The sequence below is a fragment of the Panthera onca genome, chromosome D4, assembly GCF_046562875.1.
Source record: "Panthera onca isolate mPanOnc1 chromosome D4, mPanOnc1 haplotype 2, whole genome shotgun sequence".
In the NCBI taxonomy this organism is placed as follows: domain Eukaryota; kingdom Metazoa; phylum Chordata; class Mammalia; order Carnivora; family Felidae; genus Panthera; species Panthera onca.
The window spans coordinates 87199942-87210026 of NC_138351.1; the positions used below are offsets into that span (position 1 = coordinate 87199942).

The 10085-nt window shown below is 57.2% G+C and overlaps 1 protein-coding gene across 6 annotated transcripts in view; it reads left to right on the forward strand.

Moving 5' to 3' along the window:
* SLC25A25 (solute carrier family 25 member 25) overlaps positions 1-10085 on the forward strand; it is a 34555-nt gene extending 24470 nt beyond the window's left edge. For 3 of the 6 annotated variants that reach the window (XM_060608533.2, XM_060608535.3, XM_060608537.2), the window contains exons 2-11: positions 2133-2259; positions 2351-2438; positions 3088-3123; positions 3386-3497; positions 4677-4835; positions 6368-6520; positions 6800-6907; positions 7021-7188; positions 7705-7855; positions 7959-10085. In XM_060608533.2, coding sequence (XP_060464516.1) covers positions 2133-2259; positions 2351-2438; positions 3088-3123; positions 3386-3497; positions 4677-4835; positions 6368-6520; positions 6800-6907; positions 7021-7188; positions 7705-7855; positions 7959-8143 — 1287 coding nt within the window. In that variant the 3' untranslated portion in view covers positions 8144-10085. The remainder of the gene's footprint in view (positions 1-2132; positions 2260-2350; positions 2439-3087; positions 3124-3385; positions 3498-4676; positions 4836-6367; positions 6521-6799; positions 6908-7020; positions 7189-7704; positions 7856-7958) is intronic. The other 3 variants (XM_060608534.3, XM_060608536.3, XM_060608538.2) reach the window with 1 other exon arrangement.

Consider the following 10085-nt stretch of genomic DNA (forward strand, 5'->3'; position numbering starts at 1 on the left):
GGAGAAGTACAGGGCGGGCGGGGATGGGGGCACAGCCCACATGCTGTGGGGCTGTTTCTCCGAGCTGGGGGAAGGGAGGGACGGATAGGCAGAGAAGCTCCTGTTGGAGGCCCAGGATTTGGGAAGTCGAGTTACAGAGGTCGGAGCCGGGGGTGCTGTGCCCTGGGAAGGGGGAGACTTCCCTTGGAAGCAGGGAGGCAGCAGAAATCGTTACATTTTAAAGACGGGGAGATGGCTACGCGGCCTGTGGGGGTTGCTTGCCTCCTGAAGGGGCACCCTGACTTCTCTGTTAGATCTCATGCTGTCCCTTCAGTGCTCCTGATGGCAGTGGAGGTCGGATGCTGTGCCAGGGGTGGTGATTAGCGTATCCTAGGAAGGAGCCAGAAAGTAGGCCCAGTAGTTCTGAGGCAGAACCAATGACTTTGAAGATATCTTGAAATCAGCTGCCATGAACACAACCTTGGGTTTTCTGTATCACAAGGCACCCCCACACCAAGGCACATGGATTGCGTTGGTGGCAGAACAGCCCAGACGCCAAAGCCTCCTAGAGTCTATTTCCATTTGTCATAAATCTAGACTGATAACCCTATATGTAATTCGTACCATTCTTGGCTGAGAGCGCAAATGTCCGCAGGAAGTTAACTCCAGATAACAGATAAAATATGTACCAGCATCTGTCTCACATTCCTGCCACACCCCCAGAGTTGTTCTTTGGATCATGTTAGGTGACATGGTATCTGTCCAGGCCTCCTCCTAGCACCCTGAGTGGCTGAGCGGTCGCAAAGAGCCATCAGCTAGTTCGGAGAGTAACCCTGATCGTAATCGTTGGAGGGCACCAGCTCGCCCAATGGTCCATCCATTTCCTAACCCGTTGGCTCAGAGACTTTTAAAGCCATATTGGTTTGTGAATGGTGAGTGTGTTTCTCACTGAGAGAATTGGGCAACACAGGAAGATTATAACCATTTTCCTTAGGGGATTCTCGGTCTAGATTTTGGGGTGTTGCTGGGTTGCAGTGACTCATGTGTGTCCCCCACCTTCTTGAGATTAACTTTTAGGGCGGCAGCAGGATCTCTAGGGAGGTGGCTCTGGAGTCCAGCAGGCCCAGCTTGAATCCCGCCCACCACTTCCCTAACTGTGTGACCTTGGATAAATTACTTAACCTCCCTGAGCTTCTGTTTCCTTTTTTTGTAAAATGGGGGAAATGACAGTACCTGCCTCCTGGAGCTGCTTGAGAGGGTTCAGCAGGTTACTAGAAGTAAAGCATTTAGCAGGCCCTATGGCACAGGCCAAGTGCTCACTCGTCTGGGGAGAATTTCCAGGTGCTGGGCATCCAAAACCAACGGCAGCTGCTGAGCAAGGCTCACCTCTAAGGGCAGGCACAGAGTGCTGTTAAGGAACGGGGTCTCTTCAAGCCTTGTTGGGTCAGTAAACTACTAAGAAGAGCTGGCCTGCCTTTTAGTACCTGGTTGAGGGAGCTGAGGTCAGTTATGTCATCTGGGATCAGAGGCCGGCGGTGCCATTAAGCCCAAGCCCCAGAATAGTCCCCCCTTGGCTCTTACCAGGGTTCTCTGGCAGTGTTTCCGGCAAGCAGGCATTGGCAGGGACCAGCTCTGCCCCATACCTTTACCCTGGTCACCCATTTGTTCTTGGGCCAGTGCCACCTGTAGGGATAAAGAGCAGGCTACAGCATTGCTGGGGGAATCTGGAGCGCCCAGGGCCGTCCCCACATTTGGGCAGAGAGCATGCAGGCTGAGGCCTGGTGCCAGGGACAGTGCTGCCGGGGAGCCACGCAGCTGACCCTGGGGTACAACAAGTTAGTCTTCAGGACACTCGGGATGAGAAAGTGCCAAGCCCGCCACTGTTAGCCTCTTGCGGAAGGGCTTCTCCTGGGTGTACTTTTCCCTCTTTGCTTGTGAGGGAAGCAGGATGCGCTCTTGCTTGGATTCTGGCCAGCCCCCAGGAGTCTGAATGGTGGCTCTGGGAGTAGAGCGAGGGAAGCATCTCAGGTCCTTGGGCCACCTCTGTTCTGTTCGTGGGCTGGCACGGTTGTTTCCTGGGGACGGGGCACCGTGAGGGACTAGGGAGAGCTAGTGCGCGAGGTAATGGACCAAACCTTCCTTTTGTTTTGTAGAAAATCGTGCAAGCTGGAGATAAAGACCTCGACGGGCAACTCGACTTTGAAGAATTTGTCCATTATCTGCAAGATCATGAGAAGAAGCTGAGGCTGGTGTTCAAGAGTTTGGACAAGAAGAATGATGGTGAGCGTTGCCTCCAGAGCCAGTGGCGGCCCCGGGTCTCAGGCCTCTCGCGGGGCCCGGCCCCCGGCTGAAGCCTTTGTTGTCGTTGCAGGACGAATCGACGCTCAGGAGATCATGCAGTCCCTGCGGGACCTGGGAGTCAAGATCTCCGAACAGCAGGCAGAAAAAATTCTCAAGAGGTGAGCGCTTCGTCAGCCTCCGCGTTGGGTTTAACAAGCGTGTGACGAAAGAAAGGCGTTCTCCGGCCAACTCTGTGGTGCCCTTCACTGTACTGACCCTGTTTCTCTGAACTTTGGCTTCTGGTGGTTTGACGCGAGCCCCAGGTAGCCTCTCCCCGAGAGCCGCTGCTCCCCAGGTTCCAGGCCAGGGTCACAAATCACTTGGAAGCGTGCCCGCTCACCGGTGGCCCGTGAAGACCAAAGACTAGTTGGGGGCGTTTCAAGTGGGTGAAAGGCGAGCACTGCCTGGCGGGTGAGGGGCTCGGGCAGCCTGTTTACGGTGGACTTCTTCCTGAGAAGGCCGACTTTTCTCCCCTCCCGTCCTCAGACGTGCTGCCCCGAGACAGCTCACAGGGGAGCCTGGTCCTGGGGGGTTAGCGTAGTCACTCTGCCAGGAAGTCATGCAGGTTTGCGTTAGGAGCGGCTTCCCGTCCTGCCTGCGCCTTTTCCAGATCCGGGGGGCCGGAAGGGGCTGGTCAGGGCCAGCTGCCTCTCGTACCGCTCCCCGGGCGTTTGTGCCGTGGCGTGTGTCTGCTTCACTAACATCTGCTCCGAGCACTTATCTGTGTTTCTCCTCTCTCCTCTGCATCCTCCTTTGTCTGTCTGTCAGAATACGAACGGGCCACTTCTGGGGCCCTGTCACCTAGTAAGTATCCGTGTCACCCTGGTGACTGCCTCCCTCCTTGACCTCTGTGCCTGATCGGAACGGGGTTCTTGCGGGCCACGATAATTCCCGTTTTTGTGCAAAGTGGGGTGTGGAGCCACCTCGCCTCTTCACTGGGGCAGAGGCACCTCCTGTGGGTTCGTCAGTGGCCCCGCGCCTGCCCCTGGCTCGCCTGGAGGGGGGATGTGCAGCTGGCACGTGGGCCCGTTTCCCGGGGGAAACCGACCGTGCGTTTGTCTTGCAGCATGGATAAAAACGGCACGATGACCATCGACTGGAACGAGTGGAGAGACTACCACCTTCTGCATCCCGTGGAAAACATCCCCGAGATCATCCTGTACTGGAAGCATTCCACGGTGAGTCCCTTGTGCCCCGAGGCGTTTTCCGCCTCTTCCATTCAAGGGTCCCCTCGTGTGGCGTCAGCCCCCACCCCGGCGTGGGGGTGAGGGCGGGGTTTTTGGCTTGCCTCCTGCTCACTCCGCCGGCGGCCCCCCAGAGCCCTCCAAGTGCACCCTCCGTTCCCACATACCGGCCAACGCAGCCGTTCCCCAGACATGGGTTCCCTCTGCCAGGGGTGCCCTCCTGCCCCACACACCGCCTGTTCTTCAGGGTCCACTCCAAACACCCCTTCCCCGATCCGGCTTATTCTCCCAAACCGGAGTGTGCCTTGGGCGGCGGGGGACACTGTACAGAGAACAAATACAGAGCCATTAAGTTTCTCCCCTGCCCCCCCCCCCCACACACACTTTTTGTGTCCTTTCTCTCTATCAAAAGAAAACATCCCCACGGTCCTGTTCGTAGTGTTCCTTCACGCCTGTCAGCGCCGTTGTTCAGAAGGACCCACACCTCCCTGGTCGTGGCCATGTTGGTGCCCCGCCTGCAAGCCCCTTCGCTTGGGGTTCACCTCCAATCTGTCTCCCACTGTGTCCAGGTCAGGGCCTCACCCTCAGGGCGCGCCTGGCTCTCAATGGGGGAAGTTAGGTGCCCTGCTCCAGGCGTCAGAGCAGAGCTGGTGCGGACTCGGCAGGATGCCGCCCAGGAGAGAGGCCATTACGTAGGCATCGCAACCCCTCTGATATTTGCTGAGGCCCTTGCACAATGTTCTGCCAGCGTGATCTGGTTACACATCGGGTTTCAGAAGAATTTTTACCCCTGACTTGACCCTTTCAGTACAGGCAGTCTGGTGATCCTCAGCTGAAATGCCTCTGTAAGCCATCCTTACAGGAGCCAGGGGCAGTATCTGCAAAGCCGTCCAAGTGGTTTTATAACTGCTTTCTTCCAGCTGCGCTCTCAGATTCTATCCCTGGGCCTCTGCACGGCTCCGAAAGGGATCGGAGCTGTGCCACCTTCACACGGTGAAGGGGGAGGGGCACGCCCGTCTCCGACCCTGGGCCCTTGGCATTCTCACTATCTGTGTGGCCCCTCGGGCTCGGCCCTTCTAGACGGTGGAACGTTACGGACCTAGCTGTCTGCCAGCAGCTTGGCCACGAGAGTCAGGAGCCTGCTTATTTTATCTTTGTTGGTCTTCCTCGCAGATCTTCGATGTGGGTGAGAATCTGACGGTCCCTGACGAATTCACAGTGGAGGAGAGGCAGACGGGGATGTGGTGGAGACACCTCGTGGCTGGAGGCGGGGCAGGGGCCGTGTCCAGAACTTGCACGGCACCCCTGGACAGACTCAAGGTGCTTATGCAGGTATGTGGGGAAGCGGGCCTCAGAGTGCCTGGGTTCTATCCCCTGGTTCCTCAGCGGGTTGGTTTTCCCCTCCTTTGTATAACCCTGTTTGGCTTATAGTTTTCTAACCCATTAAATTAGATCGGAATTACTGCTCAGACAGGGCAGCATAAGATCCAGATCTAGGTGCCCTTTTGCACATAGTTTATCTCATTTTATCTGGGTCAAGCAAGCCAGGGGTCACGTTACAGGGCCGTGATGGGGGCAAGTGAGGCCACCAAGAACCGGGTGTGACAGGAACCTGTTTCTTTGGGTGCATCTTGCATAGACATCACACGGGGTCGGAGTAAGTGGACCCCCACCTGGCCCGGAGACCTTTACCTTGGCCGGGTGCCTGACTCCATGTCCATAGGGCAGAGATAAGCTAGGCCCGTGTCAGGGACAGGGTTGTGAAATTGACCTGCACGAGGACGCCCTGTTGGACTTCAGTGTCACCTGAATATGGCCAGTCACCTGCTTGTCCCCTTGCTTGTGTGCTGACACTTGTGTTTCTGAGCCGGGCTCAGAAAAGGTGCCATCCTTTCCTCCCCTGCCCCGCCCCCCCCCCCCCCCCTTGCCCTCCTGAGCCTGCATTGGTTTGAAGCTTGTTAAATGTGAACTCCCTTCTTGTGCCCAAGTTGGGAGGTGGAATGGTGTGGGGAGAAGAGCTTTAGGGGGTCCCCCATCCTCACAGCCGTGGAACTTTGGGCAAGTAAGTCACTTTAGTGCCGGGACGTCCAGGTCCTCTGTAAAAAAAAAAAAACCAAGGGGCTCCAGCAAATTGCCTCATCGATTTGTGTTTCTTAACTGAATTCCCAGGAACGCGGTAGGGATGAAAAGCGGTGCGTGGGTGGAATGATGGTGCCTGGGATGTGCCTTAAAGCGATCCAACAGGTGGGGGTGGGGAGCGCACGCAGATGTAGAGTGGCCGTGGTTTCATGCTTGTTGAAGCTGATTATGGGCTCACGAAAGCCCATGATATCTCTGTGCATTTTTGTATGTGTTTGAAATTTTGCGATAAGAAAAAGCTCAGTTTAAGAAACTTTTTTTTTTTTATTGTTTTTTAAAGTTTATTTATTTTTGACAGAGACAGAGTGCAAGCATGAGCTGGGGAGGGGCAGAGAGAGGGGGAGACACAGAATCCAAAGCAGGCTCCAGGCTCCAAGCTGTCAGCACAGAGCCTGACGCGGGGCTTGAAATCACGAACCGTGAGATCATGACCTGGGCCGAAGTCGGACGCTTAGCCGACTGAGCCACCCAGGCGCCCCAAGAAACGTTTTAAGGTAGTCATTGTGGAGGTGTTTAGCACAATGTTGGCACACAGTGGGTGCACAGTGAGGAGCTGGGGTAGCCGTGTTTGATTGTCACGGTGTTGAGTTACCCTTCTGAAAACCGAGAAACGGAGAGCTGCCCGCTGACCTTGGTGTGTTGGCCTGTGATAGAGCCTCTTTGTCCATCAATGGCAGCCCTCTGGCTGCAGGGTTCTTTCTGACCGCTTGTCCTTCCCTCCTCAGGTCCACGCTTCCCGAAGCAACAACATGTGCATCGTGGGCGGGTTCACCCAGATGATTCGAGAAGGTGGGGCCAAATCCCTCTGGCGGGGCAACGGCATCAATGTCCTCAAAATTGCCCCTGAGTCGGCCATCAAATTCATGGCCTATGAACAGGTGAGGACCCAGCTTCCCTGGGCTGAGGTCCCTGCCCTGCTGATGCCCTGGAACTTGGAGCCAGTCACTGGGGACAGCAGGGCGGGGCAGGCAGCTGGGTCCGGCCCCCACCCTGCTGCCAGCTCCACTGTGGGTCAGTTCCTTCTATTTTGGGGCGGTGTCACAGGTGCCAGGGACACCGGGTCTCGGTTAAACTTGACTGGCTCTGGGAGGAACGGTGGGGCAGGGGCCAGTGCGCTGATCTCTGGGGTGTATCAGTCCGTTTGCTCTCTGTTCTAGATCAAGCGTCTTGTGGGGAGTGACCAGGAGACTCTGAGGATTCACGAGAGACTTGTGGCAGGGTCGTTGGCTGGGGCCATCGCGCAGAGTAGCATCTATCCAATGGAGGTGAGGGCCACGTTGGTCTGTGGTAGAGCCTCTTAGAACAAGCAGTGTGCGTGGGGTTGAGGGCCAGGAGGGGGCCGTGCTTACCCTCCCGTCGCTCCTTTTGGGTTCTCCAGGTTCTGAAGACCCGGATGGCCCTGCGCAAGACAGGACAGTACTCGGGCATGCTGGACTGTGCCAGGAAGATCCTGGCCAGAGAAGGGATGGCCGCCTTCTACAAAGGCTATGTTCCCAACATGCTGGGGATCATCCCCTACGCTGGGATAGACCTAGCTGTCTACGAGGTGAGGAACCCCTAGTAGCCAGGACCCCCCCATCTGTTGTCACACTTCCTGAAAGACACTGGGGATGACTGCGACCAGGAACACCAGTGTCTCCTCCCAGAGTCATCAAGTCATTGCAAGGGTCTCCTGTCACACTGCAGCCCCCAAGTCCTACGCCCTCAGGGATTCAGTGGGCAGATTGTCAGAGCACAAGTCTGTGGGGGTCCACTATGCCCCCGGAAGACTTCAGACCCCAGGAGTCAGGCTCTCTGTGTAGGGAAGGGGCTGCTGCCCCTGTCTCATCCCTGCTCCCGGTCTTATCCAGGAGCCCCCAGTGAGGGCAGAAACGAAGGGCAGGCAGGCCAAGCGAATCGGGTTACAGTAGCCTCGAGGATCCCATGTGACAAGGAAGTGCCTTCTGTGTGGATCCAATAACTGTGTCCCCACCCCCAGCGCCCCTGTCTCTTGTGGCCTCACAAGGTCTCTGTGAGGCTCAGAGGCACTTGGGCTCATCCCTGCTCCCCTTTCCCCTTTCAGACGCTCAAGAACGCCTGGCTACAGCGCTATGCGGTAAACAGCGCCGACCCTGGCGTATTTGTGCTCCTGGCCTGTGGCACCATGTCCAGCACCTGTGGTCAGCTGGCCAGCTACCCACTGGCCCTGGTCAGGACCCGGATGCAGGCCCAAGGTAATGCTGGTCCTGGGCCAGTGCCCAGGGGCCCATCTCCCAGGGCAGGTCAGGCTCTCGGGAGGAGCTGGCAAGCCTCTGATGGGTGCCTCTCTCGCTACAGCCTCCATCGAGGGCGCCCCGGAGGTGACCATGAGCAGCCTCTTCAGACAGATCCTGCGGACCGAGGGCGCCTTTGGCCTGTACCGGGGGCTGGCCCCCAACTTCATGAAGGTGATCCCGGCCGTGAGCATCAGCTACGTGGTTTACGAGAACCTGAAGATCACCCTGGGCGTGCAGTCGCGGTGATGGGACGGGGGTGCGACCCCGCCTCGCTCGGCAGACTCACGGATCCTGGGCCTGCAGCCCCGGGATGTTTAGCCATCTCATTCTGTGAATGTGCCAACACTAAGCTGACTGAAGCCAAGCTGTGAAAAGCCTGGGGTGCGCCCGCAAGGGAGTAGGGGAAGGCCTGGCAGGCTCACCGGCTGTGTCCCGCTGACCCTGGCCGACTGTCACGTCCGCTCCGGCGGGGGGGTAGCAGGACACAGGCACACGCACACAGGGACAGGACGCTTCCTGCGGTGCCTGCCGAGATAGCAGGGCTCGGAACCGGCTTGGTTCTTCCATCTTGCAGCCAGACCACCAGCCGCGGGCCTTGCCCCCTGGCCTGCTGGGCGCCTACCCCGCGCCCGCCTTCCTTCCTTCCTCGCTGCTGTGTTAATATGGTAGGAGGAGGGCTACCAGCCCACTCCCCATGTTACTGCTTGCTCCTCTCGCCTCAGTCCGTGGGGACCTCACACCTGGCTTCCTGGCCCACAGTGTCACCTCTGGCCAGGTTGTGCCGGGAAGAGGGAGGAGTCTGGCTTTTGTGCGCACCCTCTTCTGAGCCCTGCTGTTGGCTTCTGAGCTCACCAACGGACGGGCACCTGGGTGTGCGTGTGCATGCAGGGGGCAAGGCCACGCCCCGCCATTGGCCGCCTGGCATCCTGGTGCATGGCTTCACGGAAGGCACGTGCTGGGTCCCGCAACGCAGAAAGCCTCTGCTCCGGCTGCCGGGGTGTCTTGGTGCTCTGAGCTGGCCCCAGACTCCGTCAGGACTGGCACCAACTCAGAACCAACCCCCGTCCCCTGCTCTGGAGTGAGAGCGGTGAGGCGTCATGTAGCTGCGGGAAGGGGAGCCGCTGCCGGGGGTCCGCGCGTCCTGGGGAGAGAAGGAAAAGGTTTTTAAAGGCCTTAATTATATATCATTGGGAAAAGGGTTTTGTTCAGAAGGGCACACTGGACAAATGTGCAAGTTCTGTGCTTCCAGAGGGAAGACAGAGGGGGTAGAAAGCCTGGCCGACTGCATTAAAGTCTGTTTCTGACGCCCCCTGGGGATTCGTGTCCAATCCCAATCGGGGCAAAGTGGGACCAGCCTCACATTCCACCGATGCAGGGCGTCACAGTGCTTGGAGCCTATTTATTTCATATTTATTTGAACAGAGTTCTGTCCTAACTATTTTTATAGATTTGTTTAATTAATAGCCTGTCATTTTCAAGTTCATTTTGTATTCATATTTATGTTCATGGTTGATTGTACCTTCCCAGCACCCTCCAGGTGGGGTGGGGAGAGGAAGGAGGGGCCATGGGAGTGACCTTTCCCGCCGCTGGCCGCACTGTCGTCAAGTCTGTCCAAAGAAATGCCTCGGAACTGGCGACAGAAGAAAGGTCAGGGCGGGAGGGCCCTGGTCATGGGGAGGTGGCTCCTGGCAGGTTGGAGCAGGGCTTGCACCCAGGAAGAGCCTTAGGATCTGAGGGTCTGACCGGGGGCAGGAAGAGTGGCAGAAATCTCCACTCCGTTGAGCGTGGAAGTCCAGATCATTTCTTGGGCTGGGAGGATCTCTTGTTTCAGCCTTTAGACTGACTAGGCGCTGAGGGGCCTATCACTGTGAGTTTGGGGTGGGGGCTCCAGGAGAGGGCGGCCAGCTCCCCGCCCCCGCCTATGAAGTGGGCTCCCTCCCCCCCAGGCCCCCCCTCCCCCCCACCACTCCTGCTCAGCAATGCTGGTCAACTTGGCGACTTCACGGTCGCGCTTCTGTTCCACCAGAATGGCCTGGTGAGGACAATTCAAATAGGATGCAAAGATCAATGCAAAAATTACTGTTTTATCTAAATCTAGGGATAACTGGAATTTGTGAAAAAGCATATTAAGACAGAATTGGAAGTTGTCCTTTAAAACAGCCTTCTAATAAAGTTGTTTCAAAGCTGA